General features: G+C 42.6%; 2 protein-coding genes across 6 annotated transcripts in view; one reads left to right on the forward strand and one right to left on the reverse strand.

The window, feature by feature from the left end:
- The window catches only part of LOC118370253 (beta-1,3-galactosyltransferase 1), a 126092-nt gene that overhangs the window by 20099 nt on the left and 81640 nt on the right, over window positions 1-24353 (forward strand). The gene's annotated exons all lie outside the window — the stretch shown is intronic.
- LOC118370254 (putative C-type lectin domain family 20 member A) lies at window positions 1494-2702 on the reverse strand. The gene has a single exon (XM_035755186.2). The coding sequence runs from the start codon at window positions 2697-2699 to the stop codon at window positions 1938-1940; it is 762 nt and encodes a 253-aa protein (XP_035611079.1). The 5' UTR covers window positions 2700-2702; the 3' UTR covers window positions 1494-1937.

The raw sequence follows: 24353 nt of genomic DNA on the forward strand, positions 1-24353 counted from the left end.
TGAAGTGTATTTACTACCAGTTATTTAAAATATGATGGGGATAAAACATGACTGTAAATAATGAATTACAACAGCAAGGGATTTAAGAAACAAACTTTAAAACAAAAGGAAAAAACACATTTAATAAAATTGGGGTTTGACACTCTTATGTCGGTGTCATAACCAGCCATAAATTAACGCGATATATTTCACAACAAATGTAAATATATGTGTCATGACAGCTGTATGACCATTTTATGACAGGTTATGACACGTTACGTCTGCTGTTATGACGTATTATGACATGATTATGTGTTATGATGCTGTGTGTCAAGTGTTACCGAATTGAGAAATATTACAGTCTAAGAGCATCGTCCTTTGTGGTTTCTAATTAATATTGGAGGTGGAAATGTTCTGGATCTCCAAGTGTCATAAGACATTTGGAGGTGCATTGTAGGAAAAATAATGAGAAATATTTTCACTGCAAGAATGAATCGCTTTGAGTCACAGTTGGAGGTTTTTACAGAGCAGCCTCGGTACAGTAAAGTCAAACCAAATTTGAGAAATACATTTTTCTCCGCTGGTAGCTAGGCTACAGTATATTCATCACCATTGAGCAAGCACTCAATGTTCCAGGAGATTGGCATAGTAGTCTGTGAGACACAGAGACCAGATGGTTGGCAGGCCAGGTTCCTCCACCATCTTCTCCGCTGTAATATCGAGTGCTGTGATTTATTGGGGGTGAAAACCGGAGCAGTCTTCAGATAAAAGCAATAACTCTGTGCTTCCGGTTGGCGCCGGGCCTAGCTGGCAAGCAACCGACAACCAACCGACTGTCTTTTTTCCTTTTTTCCTCACAAACCCAGACGTGTCTGGGCCGCCGTTGTATTCTCACGCCTTGCCGTGCTCAAAGTTTATCATTACGGCCCCTGTAGATGGCTTATTACCGTGTCCTCCAGCATTCGCCTGTCTGAAAGGCCTCCCAGGAACAGATTAGCGATCCAATAACGGTGGAGCATCCAACTCAGCAGCAGCAGGTGCTCCCCTGAGTGAATGCCGATGAGGCTGCTACCATGCAGAGCGGGTAGGCCCCGGAGCGAGACGGAGGATGAGACGTAGGAAAGGAAGGGTGACAGCAGGTGGCCAGCCCTGCCGGTTCTGTTTACCTGTGTCTCAGCTGGTGCATGCTATCGAATAGGGATGGTCAACTGGACCCCACTTTGGACCCCACCGCAGACAAATCTTCTTTTTTTTATAATAATACTTTTTTTTTGGAACTCAGTCGGGGTCTCAACTTACTGTTGAGAGTTAGAATAATAGAATATCCAATGTGCAATTCCAAAAATTGGTCGTGCATCAGCAGTCACTCAATTAGCCCATGTCATCTAAAACAAATGAGATTGGTAAATGAGTCTAGCTGCCAGCTATCTAAACTTGTAGTAAGCATGGTCCTATTACCGCCCGGGGTGGGGCCCATTGATCATCAGATATCATATTAAACCCCCCCCCGCCACCGACCAAAGTTGCCATCCCTGCTATAGAAGATAGGGGAAACATGTTCCCTTACGTGAAGAGGAATAGCACATCTCCGATGACGTATACAGTTATCACTTATCAAGTCAACTCTAATGTAGCGTTGCCAGCCTCGTAAAAGGCCAGCAGAAGCAAAGTCTACTGTATCTTCTGTAGGACAATAATATTCAGTCTACAATATGAAGCAGGAACAAACAGAAACCATTAGAGCTTTTTTTTCTTTATGAATATTTGTATGTATCTTCTGATAGTAAAAGAAAGTTTGATTAAATTATGAATATACACGTTCAGTATATTTATCACACAGTAAATACGTAATAGATACACTTTGTACACACGGCAATAAAATATGCTCCTCAACCTTCAAAACCTGGCAAAATTGACATGGAGGCATATGGATAAGACAGTTGGCCGATGTAGTCAAATCACTTTCTGTAGCAGAGGAAGTTCATCATCTCCTCACAGTCCCTAATTCCCCAGTACTCTTCTTCTTTGGCCAGGGTCCCACAGTGGTAACTTCCTGGGCACTGGGGCAGCTTTCCCCCGGTCCCTAACCCGGCCTGGTACTCCAGAGCATCCCCGTTCACCCACAGCCAATAGCCGGCATGGAAGCGCAGGCCCGTCCACACGTGGTCCGTCTGGGTCCCCTTCATCTTGCTCTGGGCCTGGAGCTGCTCTGTCTCAGAGAGTAGGCTGGGGAGGTCTGTGTGGTGATTCCTGCAGTGCTTCAGAGCCTCCAACCACGTCTTATTCTCCTGAACCAGGATCAGCTCACTCTCCCCTCCATAGCATAGAAAAGTGTGTTTATTATTGCATGATGTGTCAATCCATACATTATCAAGCACATTGGCGCAGGTCTCAGATTTATCTTTGTTTGGTTCTTTTTTTCCCCAAAGTCTGAACTCTGAGTCCTCCGCTCCTGACCACTTCCACCCAATTGGGTCATTGTTATCTCTGTACAGACCAATCCACATCACCTTGGTCGTTTCTTTAATGTTGAAGACCAGCTCTGCCTCTTCCTGGTTGCTGATGAATGCCAGGTCAGTGTAGTGCTCTCGGCAGTACTGTTGAGCACCGTGCCAGGTCAATAATTTATCCACATGGTAGTACGTTTTGCTGGTCAGCCCAGAGGCCACTGCACACAGAGCAGTGATGAGGAGCCCAGTGACGCTGCTCTTCCTCTGCATGATGATCAGTCAGTGTGGTGTGGAGCTGAACTGACCCTCCTGTTGCTCTTCTACCTGCTCCATCTACCTGGCCACACCCACCTGGAACACCCAGCCCACCAATCATAGGGCTTCCTTTTCTCACCTGAACATCCCATTGCTCTTTGTGCCCCCCACCCTCTCTCTGCTCTTACCTCTAACCCAGAACATTAGATACATCTCCACTTTCCCTCTCAGGCAAATAATAGCCATGCAAAACTCCTCACTCCCTCAGAGCAAAATAGAAGGCTGGACAGGGCTGCAGTCCAACATGAATTGGCTGATCCACATGTTTTCACCAAGGTCCTGTGTCTTGTACTGTACAGGGTACTTCACCCTGCCTTCAGACCTGCTGTTGCATTATTGTATTAATTTTACAGTGATATTATTGTCCCCCACAATGAAATCGTGAAGGGGACTGTGGATCTGTCTCCTTCTGTTAGTACATTAGTACGTTCATGCGATAGTCACGTGTAATATCTCAGACAGCACTGGCCTGATTTTGACGAAACCTGGGTGAATGATGCGTCTTGCCATAGAGATCCGGCATTTACAAAATTACACTGTTTGGCAAGTTGGTGTCGCTATAACAAGTGATTGAGAATTATATCTTTGAAATGTCATGCCCCTCAACCTGTTTGACCTAAAGTCATAATTCGGTACATAGGTCTCTCTCATCACAAGGAACACATTTGCCTCAGCCATTTTGAAGTTTGTGAAAAACACTTCAAAAGCTACTTCTCTGGCACCAAATGACCGATCTGCACGAAACTACGGACAAAGCTCTCTCAGCTGAGTACTTTCCAGACTAATACCTAAACCAACATGGCTGCTATTGGCCAATATACGTTCACATGGGTGTGTGTAACAAAATGTGTACACATGTTGCAAACACTGTCAAGACTCAACATCGAACACATGGTGGCGCTATAACAGGCACATGTTTATATCTCTTGAGCTGTTTGACTCACAGTGATGAAATTTGGCCCACAATGCTCAGGGATATGAGTCTAGCTCACCCACACAATAACTCAGACGTCACTAGCCTGATTTTGACAAAACTTGGGTGAATGATGTGTCTTGCCATAAAGATCTGTACTTTACAAAATTACACTGATTGGCCAAAGGGGGGTACTGCATCATTCGTGGTACTGCATCATTCACATGTTTATCGTTTCCTTTTTATATAGTTGGCTTATGTTGGTACTAGGAGCCCGAGGGTGTGTCATTATAGAACAGTGTGGGCGATGGGATGAGAAGGAGAAAACAGATGATAAATATTCTTGTTGAATGTACAGCAGCCTGGCGTTGAGGTTATTGTTTCATAACTCCCCAGTTGTGAGAGGTTGGTTTTATTCCAGGGACTTGGAAATGTGGTTGAGTCGGGGAAAATGCAGGATGGGGTGAGCAACCTCACACAATGTGAAGCGTTTTGAGAGTCAAACATTTTCTGTATATGTGCAATCCGTTGTTGTCATCATCATTATTAGTGGACCTTTATTTATTTTTTTATTTCAGCTTTATTTAACCAGGTAGGCTAGTTGAGAACAAGTTCTCATTTGCAACTGCGACCTGGCCAAGATAAAGCATAGCAGTGTGAACAGACAACACAGAGTTACACATGGAGTAAACAATTAGCAAGTCAATAACACAGTAGAAAAAATGGGCAATACAATGTTTATGATCCTGATGCAAGGGAAACAGCTACAAAATATCTATTGAACCTGGCTGAATATCAGCTATCGGCCTAATTTCATATGATTTTATTGGTTGTTAATGGTGATTATGATATGATAATAATCAGAGGACATTCTGACCTCAACAATGGAGTTGTGTTGCCTAAACCCACCTGTCTTGGCAGTGTACCTATTTAAGCAAATCAGTATCATTAGTAGACTCTGTTCACCTGCACAGAGACAGCAGGCAAATCATAGCTCTGCTTCCCTAACAAATCAGCCCAGCTCCAGAGTGAAAATCAGACCTTAGGCAAAAAAAAAACATTTGAATATATCCAATGCTTCCAGTTTCCAACAGTGACATTTTCTGAAGCATGGACAACTCTTTTTGTCATTTACCTCCCGTGATCATAATGGCCATTTGAATTGAATTGAATTGATCCCAGGCCTGGTTATGACGGCGTCACCGTACAAGTCCTTTCCTGTCTTTCATGGTGACCCTGGCTGACGGAGAAGTGGAGGAGCAGCGCTGTGAGCCTCCAGGGACGTGTTTGTCCCCTGTGTTCCCTGACAGGCACGACGTGTAAACACACACGCGCACGTGACTCTAAACAGGCAGTCTTCTAGTGTCTGTTCATTTCATGAGAAAACACGGAGGCCTGGGTCTGTGAAATTGAAAAACCACACAAAACACAGACAGATCTCATTTAAAGCGGCTTGATATCTCGCCGTGAAAGCTGTTGGGGTTTATATGTGGAGGACGGCGACGCTCGGCGGGTTGGGTGTTATAGGCCCATTGTGTTCCACAGAAGAAAGCCCTTCATGCTTTTGTGTTGTTTACTTCTCTGTTTTTGTCCACGCCTCTTTTACATTGGGACCTTTTGTTAAGGCTACGATGTCATAGATGGAACAATAGCCCGAGAGAAAGACTGCGGCAGATAGCGATGTTAATGTTGTGTTGTGATTTTTGTTCTTAGGAAGGGCCTTTTCAGAGCAGTCACTCACAGGTCACCCGGCCATAGATCGAGACCTTCTCCTGCATGGGTGGGGGTTACTTCAATAAAAAACCTGTCTTTCTTCCTGTTTCTACTTCAATGGAAGCACTCCTGTTTTGGAGGTATCATACTACTTGACTGTGTGAGGAATGAGCAAGTACGTACTTGGTGCTCTTTCAGAATTCAGCTCTAAGCTGCTGTCTGTCATGGTAGGAAAGTTCCTCATACAAACATACGAATGCACTAGTGTTGCTTTTAATTGTGATATAATGTGTTTTATGAATTGATGCTATAAAAAAAAAACACATTGCACAGAAACAATTAAGGAAGATGTGGCACATCGGCATCTGTTTTCACAAGGTGAATTGAATCACAGCAGAAAACACAATCAAACGGGTCATTTCATTGCAGAACATTATCTTTTGTGTCTCGTTTGCGTCTCAGAAATGCATTAATTTCACATTATGGTGTAGGCTGCCTTCACATGGAAATGTTCAATACCGCAATTACATGGATGGAAGTTTGTGGCAATTTGCAGGCATTATTTATCCATGTGATTCTGTATCGGAGAGTTAAATACCCTGCTGTCCAACCAGCAGTACTCAAATGCATAAGACCCAAAAGCCTTCTATAAAGACAGCTGCTTCATTATGTTGTGAGATAGATGACTGTTGTAATCTTCTTAATACGCCTTTATCCAAAATGCTTTTTCACAAGCATAAGCTAATAACCATCCCTGACTGTCAAATGTCGATTTTATTATTGACATGGGTAATTAATAACATTATGACTTTGTTTTATAGCCTCCGGGTCATACCCGACTCCCTTGTGATGTTGTCTTTGAAGATTCCTTCGATTAAATCCCAATGCTGTACTAACGTTGCGTTCACAAATGATTGTACACAGTAGTTGATAAAAAGATTAGCTATGTGATGCTTCATCTCCAACAACGACTGTCAGATGTGGAGTATGGGAGTGCTAAGAAGAACCTCAACAAAGACCAAAAATGAGATAGGGAGAGAGAGAGAGAGGGAGAGAGTGTGCGAGGCACAAACATGAACATCATCACTCCTACCTCACAAAGACGCTCCCTATAGCCAGAACCACACCCCTTATGCCTTCATTCACCACCATCTGTTATCTCGCCAATAACAATGAATTCATTTACATTACATTCCCCATTTCCAGTTGTTTTTTTAGAAAGGACATATAGTATCGGCACGTGGGCAACCACAACGTTGGTCTTACACTGATTCCCAGCTCAGCCGATGATAAACTATGTATCCCAAATGGCACCCTATTACCTATTTCCCTTTTTAGTCCCTATTTATGGAGAATTAATGCACTATGTAGGGAATATGGTACAATTGAAGACGCATGCAAAGACTGGTCTGAGCTCAGTTAGTAGGCGAGACCCAGTGATAGCTAAATGCAGTTATTATGAGCGATGGGCTTCGAGCAGAGCGACAGCATCAAACCCAGAACTCACACTGATGTAGCTAGCATCACCTATTTAGAAGGGGGGGTGTCATCTCTTTTATGTAGATACTCTAGAGAAGGGAAATGTGTGGGCAGGCAGGCTGAATTTCATTAAACCCAGTGTTTTTCAGTTAAATAAATATATGTTTTACTTCTGTTTGTAGTCCAGGCCAAATGGAAATGGGGATGAGGGACTGAGTCCTACACGATAGAATTACCAGGGTATTCTGACAGGAGACTCCAGGGTGACATTTTCTGTCAGTTAAACGTCACAGGAATGGCTAGTCATTACTCTATTACTCCCAGTACTTGCTGTAGGACTTACTGTATCTCGAAACATTGTAAAATGAGGCGATAATCGATCTGCTAAAAATATAGAAATATTACAATGATCTTTGGTAAGAGATCCATACTGTCATTCTTAGTCTTGTGTATTACATAGTTTTAACCGTATTCTTTTTTAAATCAAACTTCATCCACCCAGGAATGTTCCTGTGGTATGAAAATGCCAGTCTTTCAACTGATTCATCCCTCTGTTCATACATCATCTTTCCATACCCCTCCCTCCCTTTCTCCACATCCCTCCCCCCTTCCTCCTCCACCTGCCCTGTCTCTCTCTCTCCCTCTCCCTCTCTCTCTCTCTCTCTCCCTAGATACACAGCCACAGATTGTCACAAACATCATTTCCACATACAATAATGTTACAGCCCACTGCATCATAAGCATCATAAACCATTATTATTCAGGTGCTAAACCTCCGCTCACTACTTGGAATGTTAAAGGTATGGCTTTTCCTACAATACACATTTTGCTGTGTTGGCATAGATTTCTCATTTCAAGGTGATAGGTGTGCTAAGGGAAGGTATGTGAGCATTCAGCTGTATCGTTCTTGCTCTCGGTTTCATTTGCTGTGGGTTGCAGTGAGGCGCTCTGAGGTTAACCACCCAACACAGGCCAGCCCTTGGGGGAGATAGCACGCTTGTTTTTCTCTTATCTCCCTGGAATAGATAAGCACCCACCTGGAGGCACAGACAACACAGCCTGCATGCTGCTGGTTCCACTCCACTATACACTCCTCTCTTCTTCTTTTCTGTCCATCTCCCTCCTGAGATTTGCTTCTGCTTTGTGTGTGTGTCTGGTGTCTGTATGTTTTGCTTCATAAAAGGGCATTCGGAAGAGGAGGTCTCATCCTCTCTGTACGAATCGTGTGTTATTTAAAAGTGTAGGTATGCAGCTGTTTGACTGTTAATCACTGAGTTAAGACTAATTGTGGTGTAGTGATGTAACAGGGGTGTGTCAGTTGACAAACTCTGTGGGCACTGGCACGATGATGTTTGAAATGGTTCATGCCTAAGGGACGCTATCAGATGATTACATATTAATCATACTCTATTCACACACGCGCGCGCGCACACGCACACGCACACGCACACGCACACGCACACGCACACACACACACACACACACACACACACACACACACACACACACACACGAGTTCAGACAGCTTTTATACTCTCCTTACTCTCCTGTAGCCCTTGATGTCATCGGGGGGGGGGGCTGTGATTTGATTTACATTCATCTTCTTTAATCTGATTTTCAATCTTCTCATCCACTGGAAGTTTTCTCTCCCAATTAGATTGGCAAAACTCAGAACACAAGGGTAAAAAAATAGCAAAGGTTGAGCTGCATTTAAGTGGAATTACACGAGGACCCTCAAAGTGAATGTCAAATGGACTTTGGCTAACCGGTTAACATGGACATTAGAATTCCAGTTGCAAGCTCTCTAATTTATTCTCAAAATGGTCTAATCATTTATGGCCCTGTTCCATATTCAAGGGGAAGGAGGGCTGGTGGTGAGATTTCCATTCCTGAATGTCATTGGAACTTTATTGTACTGTATCCTCCCTGGCTGGCTGCTACTGGCCTAGGCCTTGGACATTGACTTGTTTCATTGGTAGATAAACACTCACTGGTTTCGTGGCTTTGTCTTTGCATACAATGCACAGAAACATACCAATGTTTCTATTGTGAAAGATGCCTAAAGACAATGGCATCCTGTTTGCATGTATTCCAGTCCTTGAAAATAGGGATTTAGTTCCTGCGCCTACAGTGTTCTATTCAGTCTTCATTTGCTGTCTTCTTGTGTAAAACATTTGAAGAGCAACAATACTTGTCAGCGACTACTATGTTTCTCAGCCTCGCGACGTGGCCTCGTGCTGCACGAAGAAAACGGGCCCAGTGTCTCGTCTCTGGCTGTGTCCCAAATATCACCCTATTCCTTATGCAGTGCACTACTTTTCGCCACGGCCCATAAGGCTGTGCACTATATTGGGAATAGGTTGACATTTGGGACACTGCCTCTCTCTCTGTCTGATTAATGAGTGGAGGTGTTTCCGGATAACGATGCAGAGGTGCACTGGAGAAGAGTGATGTGTTGGCACAGCCTTGCATGGTTTGTACTGTAATACTGTAGGTGGTCTCATTAGGTTTAAGTGTGCCTTGAGCTGACGTTATGAAGTCGGTAACCCTAAAAGATTAGCTATATGTGACTCATTTCCGGAAACTAGACATATGTCGTGCTTTACTACTTCAAAGGAGTGCCATTTGAACATAAACTAACTTATTTGGGCAGAAATGCCTTCTGGAACATTTGAACTTTCATGTACCGTAATAACAAACTTGTATGATATCTGTAAATATGAATAAAATTGTTAAGTTATGAGCCTAGTTGGTTTAGCCACCAAAAAAGGGAGCAACCTTCCCGCTAGCCATGTTTGGCTGAGATAATGAGTGTGCTGGACATGCCGAGAGATGAGTTCGGATTGGTCTGCCATGATGCCATTCTGTCTATAATATGAGCTAGTCAGTATGTGTAGGTAATCCTTTCTAATGCGGCTTTTTGAAAGATATCACGTTGTAGAATTTTATAAGTTTTGCTCTTCACTTTCTGGAGGACCTAGTTTTGAAATCAGTGGAATTAGAGTATGATAGCTAAGGAGATGGCGTTTGATTGCAAATGTGCAGACGGGGTCGAAAAGAGAACACACAGGCTGTTGTATAAAACACCTGTCTCTGGATTACATCTTCAAACTAAGGGCAAACATGGCGTCCGTGATAGAGATTGAGAAGCGTCCATCCATGTATACGGGTAAGAGAGTCTAGCTAGCTATATTTTCAGATATTACACGTTTCTAATTTTGTCAGAAAGTCATTTTAATTTCAAGTTCAAATGTACTGTTAGCTGGCTAGCTAGCTAACGTTACGTGTATGATCTGTGAAAACAAAAGACTCCACTGTGCAAGTAACTATTTCAGTAACTATTTCAAATGTTTATGATGTCACTGCAACCGCTATCGATAGACGTAGCTGGTAAATTCACTCTGGCTATCTACTCCAATTTCAGAACACTCTCATCTAAGTGTGCCAGAGTGCAGAATAACTGATACATTTACGAACGCTCAACACCTGTTTAATATGGCTGGTGTCAGTAAACTTTGGCAAAAAAGCATAATTAACTTTTTGCCAGCAGCACAGTCACCAATGCTATGGATAACATAAAAACAGCCTAACCATCTCTGTAAAATGATCAATGTCAGCTGTTCTATCATTTGTGTCTGGAAGTAGCTAGCAAGCTAGCCAACATTAGCCAGTTAGCTTGGGTGCTTGACTGCTGTTGTTAGCTCAGAACACTCGGATCAACCCTACTTTTCGGCCAGAGCTTCCAGTGTGCGCTTTGAGAGCTCCGGGAGTGAAACGCTCTGAATTTACGAACGGCCAATCTGACAAGTTTACAAACGCCCAGAGTACACTCTGGCACTCCAGATTAAATTTACGAACACACCCGTAGTATAAGCCAGCCTTTAACCTTGAAATTTAGTTGTTAGTTGTTTAGTACATAGCATCACATGTGAATCCTTATAGAGATGGGTGGGGCTAAAGCGTAATAGGGTGTGAACGATGCTGAATGCGTGTAGACAAAAAAGAGCTCTCCAGTAGGTACCAAAACATTTTCTCAAAAGTGAGGTTACAAGTTTATCAACTTTCAAATCAGAATTACTTTCACATTGTTCCTCAACTGTAGTGTATGATATACCATTTTCTAGCTCTACTTTTATCCAATGTAAAAAAAAAACTCCACTTCGAAATTTGCTACATAAGACCTAATCGAGCCGGTCGGTCACATATCATTATTGCTGTATACTGAGCAGATGTAATATAACTGTTTTACCGAATTTAGTCAAATACATGATACACAGCTGATACGACAGTAAAATACACATACAGTGGGCTGCAAAAATGTGTGCGCTGGCTGTGCAGCCATTATAGTTGTGTTGTCGAAGATGAACTGCTCTGACGTCCCCATGCTGTTCTTGATTTGGGACTTTGGAAAATGCCAACTTGGAAAATGAGACCCGTAATTGAGCAGGCAGGAACAGTCTAGGCACGGGGAGAACTCCCGTAATGCACAGCAATTTGTGAGTCTAGAGTAAATGAGGACTCTGCCAGTGTGGTCCCCATCCCTCCCTCCCTCTGGGATTTTAGTGCCCTTGTTTTAGACTAATGTAGGCTATTTAGCTTAGCTCCAGCCTACGGCTGCTGGAGGTAGTTTGGCTATTGTTTCTCACCACATTGTACTGAATCAGTAACATGCACAGGGATTTCACTGAACAGAGAAATATGGAGAGAGAGAGAGCATTTGAAAAAAATATATTATTAAGATATTGTTCTTAACAACATTGTACAGGAACAGCTACATTTACAAGGTTTGATGAGAAATTGAGAGATATTTAGAGAAACTAACAGAGTATTTAAGCAATAAGGCATTCGAACCAGGAGCTGGCGTGAAGCTGAAAACAGCCCTTACGAGGGTGTTATTCACAATAATCCCCGGGTTCGAGTGCCTCATTGCTTTTATAAAATGGTTGCCAACATAATAAAAAAAGATTTAAAGACAGGTTTACATTAAAAACTTTACATTTGTTTTATTTCATCCTTCCACCAGACAATATAGTCTGTGAAAAAGCCATTAGTTAGTTTGGAGATTTCTAAATTGCTTGCCAATCAGGCTGGTCGTCCATTCTATTGGCATGGTTTCCCGCCAAGCAGGCTGGTCGTCCATTCTATTGGCATGGTTTCCCGCCAAGCGGGCTGGTCGTCCATTCTATTGGCATGGTTTCCCGCCAAGCAGGCTGGTCGTCCATTCTATTGACATGGTTTCCCGCCAAGCGGACTGGTCGTCCATTCTATTGGCATGGTTTCCCGCCAAGCAGGCTGGTCATCCATTCTATTGACATGGTTTCCCGCCAAGCGGACTGGTCGTCCATTCTATTGGCATGGTTTCCCGCCAAGCAGGCTGGTCATCCATTCTATTGGCATGGTTTCCCGCCAAGCGGACTGGTCGTCCATTCTATTGGCATGGTTTCCCGCCAAGCGGGCTGGTCATCCATTCTATTGGCATGGTTTCCCGCCAAGCAGGCTGGTCATCCATTCTATTGGCATGGTTTCCTGCCAAGCGGACTGGTCGTCCATTCTAGGCTAAAAAAGTTCCTATGCAAGCTGGCTACTTCTCCTTTGCTAGTTAGCCAATTACAGTTTTTCTCAGTCGCTTTGGTGCATTTTTCACATCATCACTAACATGTGCAAAATAATAAGTGCATTTCTCAGAACAATTTGTACAAACTGCAATATACAATAGATATGTTTCTAAAGCTCGTCAGTCACTAAAAATCCATAGTACATCTCTCAAAAGTAAATATTCATGCCAATGATCATGTCAGTGTCATCAGAATGAAGTCATTGAGTCATTGTTCACGAACAAGGTCGTCAAAATGTTTAGGCATGTTGTCAATGTTACTGTGTACTTTGACAGTATTACCTGATGTAAACTTAGGCTACAGTTTGGATGACAGTTACTGTATTGAAAATGCACAAGGCTGCACTTCTATGGCATATATCAATTTCAACAGTACTATTTACATATTACTGTATGTGGGTTATTGATTGAAAGAGACTGGACAACCCAAGGGGCACAAAGGAAAAAAAACTAAATTAGAAAGAAACATAGGAAACCACCCCTAAGACACAACTTTGCCCGCAGAACTGTTGTGCTGTCTCTACACATCCAGACGTTCCTGTCTGTCAGCCCACATATTCTCATCCACATCACACCGGATATTTTCCCTTCCAATGCAACGTGGAAAGGATCTTTTGGAATGCCTTATCCATCCTCTGCAGGCGTCTACTGTGATGTCCTCACATGCTGCATCCATTGCAGCCAGCAGGGTCATCTGTGTGTGTGGCTGACGATCGTACACCTTCCACCTCCATGCTGAAAAGAACTCCTCAATTGGGTTAATTAAGGAATGTTAAGGTGGGAGGAATTCTATGAGCATCCTCGGGTGGGTCACAAACCATTGCCTTATGATGTTTGATCGATGGAAACTCACATTAGCACAAATGACCACATACTTTGGCAAATCCTCTCTGAACAGACCCCTCTCATCATCAGGGATGAGAGCCCTGTAGAGAGCCTCTAAAAAGTTGAGTAGATGCTGGGTGTTGTATGGCCCTATAAGGGGGATATGGGTTAGGACACCATGCTCCGAAATAGCAGCACACATGGTGATATTATCTCCGCATTGGCCTGGCAAATCCACAGTAGCTCTGTGACCGATGATATTCCGATATATTCTGATATTCCTTCTGCATTTGGTCAGGTTGAAGCCAGCCTCATCCACGTATACAAAGTTGTGAGAGGGTTCACTTGATTCCAACTGCATTATAGGCTATATCCCAGAACACACAGTTGAATTTGTTTTGGTAAGGAAGAGTGACATAAAATGTACATATATTGCATGTTCCTTCCACAGCAATGGAAATGTGTGCAGTTTATGCTTACTGTACTATGTATCACTATAAAATGTTTCTGTAAAGTAGTTACATAGATATATGTTTTACCTGTACATACTGGTACCGTAGCTCCTTAACTCTGTCCTCATTCCTCTGGAATGGTACACGGTACAGCTGTTTCATACTCATCTGGTTTCTATGCAGCACCCTGTCGATGGTTGAGATGCTAACCGTATGGATGTTTTCAAAGACATCGTTGTCTTCTATAATGGTCCTTTGTATTTCCCTGAGTCTCATGGCGTCCTCTGCCACCGGTTTGAGGTAATCTTGCAGTCCTATGTGGGGAAAAATGCAGTGATGCATCGCACACTTTCACATAGACAAAAACTATGCGAACACACATTTTACTGTAAAACATTGCAACTCTGTGTTGTGGTCTGTCTATATATGCATGCCAATTGATTCTTCATGAGATGCACCTTTGAGCAATTTAGACAACTGGTTGATTGATAGTTGAACTAACACTTTTACATTCCTTCGTGAGTGAGGGTCAATTTCACCTGCACGATTCATCAATTCAGGTTTTTGTACAAAAGGTCTAATAGAAATGTGTAAAACTATGCTTGACAGTTTATGACAAATAGTTCAACAATTTTGCATGTAATGGCTTATGCAAGGAACAAATGCCTAGATGTTTTGAGGGGTAAGACTATTCAACAGAGAACCATCTACTATATTTTGATCAACATGACATCAGTAATTGATTATGTGGAAAAAAGTTGACACTTGTACATTATCAATTGCAATTTGTTCAAAGGAATAAGAAATTGCTTTAATGATGTGCACAAGTGACTAGATGATTTGGAATTTGTACAAGTAGTATCAAGAATTGCACTTTTGATCTAAGAAATGCACCAAAGCGACTGAGAAAAACTGTACAGTTTTCAGACAATCACATCAAGCAGCTGAAATTACAGAAAACTATGTACATTATAGTTTGTTTTACCTTGATTTTTATTGTAATTTCTTTGGATATATCCATTATAGTGAGTCTCCTCTGGACACGTTCATTCTCAATGGCACGGTGGAAATCGCAAAAACAACCCAGCAACATTGTTGCACAGGTCAGAGAGGCAGGCAGCAAGGTTTAGACCAGAGGTTTTCAAAGTGTGTGGCGCACCTCCCAAGGAGGGTACCAGAGAGTTTTCAGGGGAGGCATGAAAGGAAAGCCAAGTCAAACTGTATTCGGTTCTCTAAAATGAATAAATATTAGGCTTGTGTCTAGCTACAATCGCGGGGAAAACACAGATTTTAGCTTTCCAGTGCTACCACGTTCATTTTTCAATTCCTAAAATTGTGAGCATGGAATTGTTTTAAAAATGCAAATACAACCGGAGTTTGTAGCATGAGATTGTGGTCAGTTTGATTAAATGTTTGCGTGACAGTTTGTTCTGAACTAAGGGAGGCGCACTGTCTCTAACTTTGAAAACATCTGGTTACGAAGGCTGGAACGCATGGAGAAAAGTCTAGATGCTTTTTTCCAGGGGAAATTAAGTTTATGAATTGCTTGGCTGGGTTGTGGATGCGCATTGATAATTCAAACAGTTTTTTTAGTTTTACCTTTATAAATAAAGGTAAAACAAAAAAAAACTGTTAAAACTAGGCAAGTCAGTTAATAATAGTGACAGCCTACCCCGGCTTAACCCTAACACGGACTAAGCTGGGCCAATTGTGCTACCGCCCTATGGGACTGACAATCATGGACGGTTGTGATACAGCCTGGAATCAAACCAAGGTCCATAGTGACACCCCTAGCACTAAGATACAGTGCCTTAGACCGCTGCGCCACTCAGGAACCTGTTAACAGGCATTACCCAGGGATTGTCATGAATACCTCCCTGCTATCAACCAATCAGCATCCAGGATACAAAAAACACGTTTTATTAAAATATATTATTCTTCACAAATGTGTACTGAAAAGCAAATATGTATTGAGAGAGAGGAAAGAGTTAGAAATTGGGAGAAAGGCTATAAAAACAATATTCTATGTACTTGACTGGTTCTTTTCCACAGCCGCCCCATTTCTGCATAAATGAATACCAATTGGGTTGTGAAGCCTCCTCTGCTTAGAAGCATCTAGACATGTGGCTGGTGTTCCTAATCAGTGTCCCTATACTCCAGGATAAATAACTCCATATCAGTTTAATTTAACCAAACACACTTTCATCCATTCCCTTTCCTTTGTATGTGTAATATGAATGAAACACCCTTCCCTCCGTTAGGCCGGGCTAGAAATATTTGGTGTGCACTATATAGGGAAAAGGTTGCAATTTGGGATGCGGCCATGTTTGTTTTCCAGTAATCCTTGTTGATTTCTCTTCACCATTCTGGTGACATAGTGTATACATTCTCCTTGTAATATATTATATCATATCATTCCGTACATACAGTACGTATAAAAGGGGGAGTTGTGTGTATGCAGCCGGAGTCTGCAGATGGCTTGTGATCATTAAACACAGCTCATTGCAGTCCATAGCTGGGGAAGCAGCAGCTGCTGGGAGCAGGGCTGGATCCTGATAACCCACACCCAGGAGAGATGATGGGGGGAGAGAATGGAGGACTGAGCGACTCCCCCTCCCTTTCCACACTCACTGTATGCTAGGTGAATCAAAAGGACGTATGGGTATGGATTGGTGGGTGGGTGGGTGGATGGATGGACAGAAGTGTTTGTGCGCGTGTGCACATGCACGCTTGTGTGTTTGCATGTTTATGTATGTATGTGTGCATGTTTGCACTGTTTGTGTGTTGGTCCATTGGTGTGCATGTTAGAGGTCGACCGATTAATCGGAATGGCCGATTAATTAGGGCCGTTTTCTAGTTTTCATAACAATCGGAAATCGGTATTTTTGGACACCGATTTAAAAAAAAATGTACACCTTTATTTAACTAGGCAAGTCAGTTAAGAATACATTCTTATTTTTAATTACGGCCTAGAAACGGTGGGTTAACTTCCTTGTTCAGAGGCAGAACAACAGATTTTTACCTTGTCAGCTCGGGGATTCAATCTTGCATCCTTACGGTTAACTAGTCCAACGCTCTAACCACCTGCTTTACATTGCACTCCACGAGGAGCCTGCCTGTTACGCGAATGCAGTAAGAAGCCAAGGTAAGTTGCTAGCTAGCATTAAACTTATCTTATAAAAAACAATCAATCAATCATAATCACCAGTTAACTACACATGGGTGATGATATTAGTAGTTTATCTAGTGTGTCCTGCGTTGCATATAATCGATGGGGTGCACATTCGCGAAAAAGGACTGTCGTTGCTCCAAAGTGTACCTAACCATAAACATCAATGCCACCAATACACAAGTATATATTTTTAAACCAGCATATTTAGTTAATATTGCCCGCCAACACGGGAAAATGTGTCACTTCCCTTGCAACAGAGTCAGGATATATGCAGCAGTTTGTGCCGCCTGGCTCGTTGCGAACTGTGTGAAGATTATTTCTTACTAACAAAGACAGCCAACTTCACCAAATGGGGGATGATTTAACAAAAGCGCATTTTAAAAAAAGCACAATCGTTGCACGACTGTACCTAACCATAAACATCAATGCCTTTTTTTTAAATCAATACACAGAAGTATATATTTTTAAACCTGCATATTTAGCTAAAAGAAATCCAGGTTAGCAGACAATATGCGTTCATTGCACGCAGAGTCAGGGTATATGCAACAGTTTGGGCCACCTGGCTCATTGCGAACTAATTTGCCAGAATTTTACGTAATTATGACATAACATTGAAGGTTGTGCAATGTAACAGGAATATTTAGACTTATGGATGCCACCCGTTAGATAAAATATGTAACTGTTCCGTATTTCACTGAAAGAATAAACGTTTTGTTTTCAAGATGATAGTTTCCGGATTCGACCATATTAATGACCTACGGCTCGTATTTCTGTGTGTTATTATGTTATAATTAAGTATGATTTGATATTTAATAGAGCAGTCTGACTGAGCGATGGTAGGCACCAGCAGGCTCGTAAGCATTCATTCAAACAGCAGTTTTGTGCGTTTTGGCAGCAGCATTGCGCTGTTTATGACTTCAAGCCTATCAACTTCCAAGATTGGGCTGGTGTAACCGATGTGAAATTGCTAGCTAGTTAGCGGGGTGCGCGCTAATAGCGTTTCAAACGTCACTCGCTCTGAGACTTGGAGTAGTTGTTCCCCTTGCTCTGCATGGGTAACGCTGCTTTGAGGGTGGCTGTTGTCGATGTGTTCCAGGTAGGAGTGAGGAGAGGGACGGAAGCTATAATGTTACACTGGCAATACTAAAGTGCCTATAAGAACATCCAATAGTCAAATGTATATGAAATACAAATGGTATAGAGAGAAATAGTCCTATAATTCCTATAATAACGACAACCTAAAACGTCTTACCTGGGAATATTGAAGACTCATGTTAAAAGGAACCAGCAGCTTTCATATGTTCTCATGTTCTGAGCAAGGCACTTAAAAGTTAGCTTTCTTACATGGCACATATTGCATTTTTACTTTCTTCTCCAACACTTTGTTTTTACATTATTTAAACCAAATTTAACATGTTCCATTATTTATTTGAGGCTAAATTGATATTATGGATGTATTATATTAAGTTAAAACAAGTGTTCATTCAGTATTGTTGTAATTGTCATTATTACAAATAAATGTTTTTTTTTAAATTGCCCGATTAATCGGTTTCATTCTTTTGGGGTTCTCCAATAATCGGTATCGGCTTTGAAAAATCATAATCGGTCGACCTCTAGTGCATTTGTACTTGTGTTCCATCTGTGCACTATTTATCCTCTATCCCCTCCTCGCCAATCAGCTTCATGAACACATGTAAATGTTTCTCTCTGGCTCTGGCAGCTACCAGAGAGCAACTGCTACGTAGCCAGCTGACATTTTGACATGTTGTTAGCTGTTGACATGTTTATTCGCTAATCCCTCCATGATTCCTGATGAGATTGACAGATAATTCAACACCAACCAGACCTAGCCAGTTTACCTGGGCTTAATTAGAGGTTGGGACCATAGATATTTTACAAGGGTGGATTGGAATAATAACGTCTTTGTTTTGCCAGCTCTGTGGCTTGACAGCTGTTGTTTTCTCAGCGACTTTTTTTGCCCTACCTCTGTTTTGCTTCTGCCCATCTGGTGCGTCTGTGTCAGAGCTGATGTGTGTGCCGGGCTCAGTGAGTCAGACGCACGAGCCGATGTCCCTCTCATTCTCTCTCTCTCTCTCTCCCTATCTGCATTCTCACGCACACGTTCCGTTTTTTTTCTTCAGACCACCACCTGCCAACCGCCACTGTGCAATTTCCTGCAGAAATATGATTCAGCCAATTGTGCCGTGAAGAAAGGGAATCATGGGGAAACAAACGAGTGCCGTTGCCATTCTGCCACGCTAACAAGGAGGCTGAGAATAATAACCGCTAGTCAGTAATGATAATATAGATGAACGGGTGTCAGGCTCCTCATGAAAGATGAGCAATTAGGGTGACTTGTCGACTCGTGAAACAATAACCAACAGTTGTTCCTAGTGTGTGTAAACACCATTATGAGTTTGACAACTATGTGATTGCTTTATTCATGTGCAGAAATATCTTATTTTTCTTGCTTAGCTAGAGACAGATAAAGACAGCTCATATCATTTGGCTACGTGGGTGCATGTGTGTGTAATGGTGCCCTGTGTGAGGATGATTATTTACATCTGTGTGGGAGGGCAGATACTTTGTATTCATCCAGTTCACGTGTCATAATTGACATTTTATAAAGCATCAACCTCACTGGGTTTAATGGTCCAAAAGGTAGGAGAATATGACTACCCTAGTTATTGGCTGGTTCGTTTTGAAAAGAAGCCTTATTACCATATCAGTCTGGAGGGCATAGCTTCCATTCACACTCTCGTTCAAAGACTCATCTTTTATAGTGTGTGTGCTGTTTGTATCTAGAGAGGGAAGAAAAGAAAGAGTGTGTCTAATTAGAATGAGTAATACTCCATCTTGAATGTCGAAAACGCAAGTGTATTCATTTTTTGTTCCCACATAATGCCTGCTGTTCGTATCGAGCTCGGGGCGTTTTCGTTTTTGTCTATTGGTTTCAGAGAGCTTCTAAGCAACAACAGAGCTTTCACTGAAGACCTCTCTCTCTCTCTCTGTCTCATTTGTTTTTGTCTGTGACGACCGAAGGGAAGGTGAACTGCCACGCTGTAGTCCCTAGGAGCCTAGTTGCTTCTATTGTATCCTTGAGCTCTCACTCAAAGGGTTAAAAGCTAGAATAATTATATCGACCCACTACATTAAACCTCTTCTATCCCCTTTTATAATCACATTGTGAGAGAATCAACGTGAAATTGTGTGGGTTCTGCCTGTACGTCAATGCCTACCCACAGTGCTGCGACTCCCAGCAGCGACTGCTTTATTTATTCGCCGCCACGTCAGCTAGGTTGTGGCGCGTGTCTGACTGCCATCTGAGCGGCACATTTCAAAGAGGACAGAGAGGGGAAACGAAACTAACTCAATGGGCTTTTTAAAATCTCATCTACAGGATATTGTCATAACACGCGTGGCGGGGAAGCGGTAGTCATGAATTACAGACAGAGTCACAGCAGAGAGGTGCTCAAGAAGCAACAGGCCCTGTGATGAGTCCGTCTGCTCTCTCTCTCTCTCTCTCTCTCTCTCTCTCTCTCTCTCTCTCTCTCTCTCTCTCTCTCTCTCTCTCTCTCTCTCTCTCTCTCTCTCTCTCTCTCTCTCTCTCTCTCTCTCTCTCTCTCTCTCTCTCTCTCTCTCTCTCTCTCTCTCTCTCTCTCTCTCTCTCTCTCTCTCTCTCTCTCTCTCTCTCTCTCTCTCTCCTTGGCACGACTGGGATTCTGTGACGGTGACAGTTCATGGCAGCATCCGGACACGAGCAGGTGACTAACGGTGACAATTAATTCACCTAGAGAGCTGCTTCCTGCCTACCACATTATGTCTCTTCATTTGGATAGTGACTCTGTAGGCTTTCAGTAATGCGTAGCTCACGCCTTCCAGTGTAACCTTCACTCCCTGGTGTCCGTAGTTGTTGCTTCCTTTCGAAACACTGTATCAGTGCTGGTAAAAGACCTGGCATGTTGTCTAGGTAGGAGGTACACGGCAGGTTGTTATGACTGTACCTCTAAAACAGATTAGGCCTTTCCTTTTCCTCTGGCTCTGGCTCTGTTCACCTTTAAGTGCAGGCGTGCTGTGCCAGAGAAAGCTGAGGTGTGAATTCAACTGTTTTCTTTAGTAACCCTGCACCCTACGCACATCCATTATCCGAGGTCTCTCTTTCTCCCTCTCTGTCCTTGTTTCTCCCCCACTCTTTCCTTTCTCTCTATATCTGTCTCTCTCATTCTCCTCTCCGTATGTTGTCTCATCGTGCTGATGATGTTCATAGTGTTGACAAATTTCACCTCAGACGACCTACCCGTTTTACCATAGAGCCAAAATATATTCTACACGGGATTGAACTTTTCCATTTTCGTCTCAGATTGTTTGGCAAAGTGTTTTAAGGAAGGAAAGTATTTATTCCCCTAGGGTTTAGCGTGCGCTGTGTAAACACTTCGCTTTGGTTAAAAAATGAAACCCAAAGTCTTTCCAGATTAGTAGGTCATTGCTTTTACTTAAAATGCCCAGTCAGAGGGGAAAGAATTGAACCCTGTGTGAGTTTGTAAGTTACTGTGCCAGCTGTAAGGCTCTGTTGAGAGAAAGGCCTTGTGCAAGTCTCTAATGGCTCTGGGGAAGTGAAGAGAGATGACTTTGGCTTACTCTGACCTCCTCTCCATTCTGGTTTGTCCATTTCGGCATCTTAAAAAAGGATTTGGGCTGTAGGAAATTATAGGTAAAGATAATGGTAGACAGTCACTGCAAAGGTTACGCCATGGTGGAAGAAATATACCGTATTTCTAAACTTACCTGGAATCGTTCATAACATAATGAATAAAAAGTATGTTCATAATCATTTTCTTTACACTATGTTGCTTCATAATATTTCCCTTTAAAAAGAAACCAAGATTCATTCAAATGTGTTTTTGCCTTGTCACAATATTGTTACCACAAAGACAATGTTCCACACAGACAATTCATCGTACAAAATATGGTTATAATTTAGGTTATTAAAACCAATTTATGCATTTAATTCTCAAAATGTGCATTAATTTGCATATTTAACCAGTTTAATGTGACTCCTACCACCGCATAATACAATTTATTGATCAAGGTCTGAAAGCATGTTTTCATAGCGAGACATCGTTACTGCAATATGTCATTTTCTCATCTGCCCGCTACTGTTCTGCTGGCTTTGACAAGGCGAGAACTTAACAGTCAATGTCGTTTACCCTCTCCCTCCATTAACGTCTATAGCAGCCTGCAGTGATGAGGTCTGTGCACTCCAATCAACTCTCACTGTTCAGCTCACACTTCTGCTGTTACTCAGACTTATATAATTCATGTTTATCATAATTATGTAATGTCCAGTCACAGGGATGCAGAGGGTTACTTGTAAGAAATCCCGCTATGCCCTCCGACGAACCATCAAACAGGCAACGTGTAACGTGACAATGGTTCATCAAATCTCTCCATTTCTGCCCTTTTGTTTGTGCAGTCTTCCAGGCCGTCTCATACAGCTGCAACTGTAAATGCATTCGTAATTCAAGACCTTTCTTGATTTGGGCTCTGGGATTGTGCAACTGTTGAGAATGTGAGCCTATGGTTGTGTGGGTTGAGTGTGTATTAGTGTGTGGGTGTATGTGTGTTGTGAAGAACAACTGTTGTTGAAGGAGTAACAGATGTTAGGGACAATAGAGGATGATTCACAGCGATTGTTTGCTAATATAATAATTGCTTGTAATAATGTAATTTTGATAATGGCGAGACTAGTGAGAGGTAAAATCATTTTCAAAAATTGACTACAAATATTAACTAATTATGGAAAATAAGAAAAAAGATTCTTAAAATATTTATATATCTTTTTTATGGCTGTATATAATACAAAAGAAGGTTAGAGCGATGGAAATGCATTTGGCAGTTGATCTACTTCTGTTCTGTAAATGGCACTGTGTGCTCTTTTCGAAGGATGGATCCCAGTCTTTTCAGGGCTATGGGAGTGTCAGGGGTGGTCTGCCGGGCATTGGGATGACAACCCAACTCAGGATGAGGAGGGCTTTTAGAAGGTGGAATAGTGGGGACCAATTGGAGGTTTACTTAGTAGCAATGCAAATATCACGGTGCAGCTATATAGACACTCAATCATCATGTTACTTTTTAATGGTACGTTTGCAAACATATATTTTGATAAATATAATTCAAAGTTGTGTCTCATTATGGTAAGTGGTGAAATAAGTATAGCCAGTTACAATTGTAATGGCCTAGCAGATAATAAGAAAAGACAATCAGTTATTTACCTGGCTAAAAGAGAAGGAATATAATATCTATTGTTTACAGGAAACCCATTCAACAATTTTAGATGAAGTTTTGTGGAAAAAGGACTGATGGGTGAAATATATTTCTCCCATGGGCAAAGAAATTCAAGAGGGGTGATGGTTTTAATTAACAGTCACTGTAACGGTTTTCCTCCTCTTCTGAGGAGGATTAAGAAGGATCGGACCAATATGCATTACATTACATTTACATTTAAGTCATTTAGCAGACGCTCTTATCCAGAGCGACTTACAAAATTGGTGCATACACCTTATGGCATCCAGTGGAACAGCCACTTACATCTAAATCTTTTTGGGGGGGTGAGAAGGATTACTTACCCTTACTTACCCTATCCTAGGTATTCCTTGAAGAGGTGGGGTTTCAGGTGTCTCCGGAAGGTGGTGATTTCCGCTGTCCTGGCGTCGTGAGGGAGTTTGTTCCACCATTGGGGGCCAGAGCAGCGAACAGTTTTGACTGGGCTGAGCGGGAACTGTACTTCCTCAGTGGTAGGGAGGCGAGCAGGCCAGAGGTGGATGAACGCAGTGCCCTTGTTTGGGTGTAGGGCCTGATCAGAGCCTGGAGGTACTGAGGTGCCGTTCCCCTCACAGCTCCGTAGGCAAGCACCATGGTCTTGTAGCGGATGCGAGCTTCAACTGGAAGCCAGTGAGAGCGGAGGAGCGGGGTGACGTGCGAGAACTTGGGAAGGTTGAACACCAGACGGGCTGCGGCGTTCTGGATGAGTTGTAGGGGTTTAATGGCACAGGCAGGGAGCCCAGCCAACAGCGAGTTGCAGTAATCAAGACGGGAGATGACAAGTGCCTGGATTAGGACCTGCGCCGCTTCCTGTGTGAGGCAGGGTCGTACTCTGCGGATGTTGTAGAGCATGAACCTACAGGAACGGGACACCGCCTTGATGTTAGTTGAGAACGTCAGGGTGTTGTCCAGGATCACGCCAAGGTTCTTAGCGCTCTGGGAGGAGGACACAGTGGAGTTGTCAACCGTGATGGCGAGATCATGGAACGGGCAGTCCTTCCCCGGGAGGAAGAGGAGCTCCGTCTTGCTGAGGTTCAGCTTGAGGTGGTGATCCGTCATCCACACTGATATGTCTGCCAGACATGCAGAGATGCGATTCGCCACCTGGTCATCAGAAGGG

The sequence above is a fragment of the Oncorhynchus keta genome, chromosome 37 (genome assembly GCF_023373465.1).
Source record: "Oncorhynchus keta strain PuntledgeMale-10-30-2019 chromosome 37, Oket_V2, whole genome shotgun sequence".
NCBI lineage: Eukaryota > Metazoa > Chordata > Actinopteri > Salmoniformes > Salmonidae > Oncorhynchus > Oncorhynchus keta.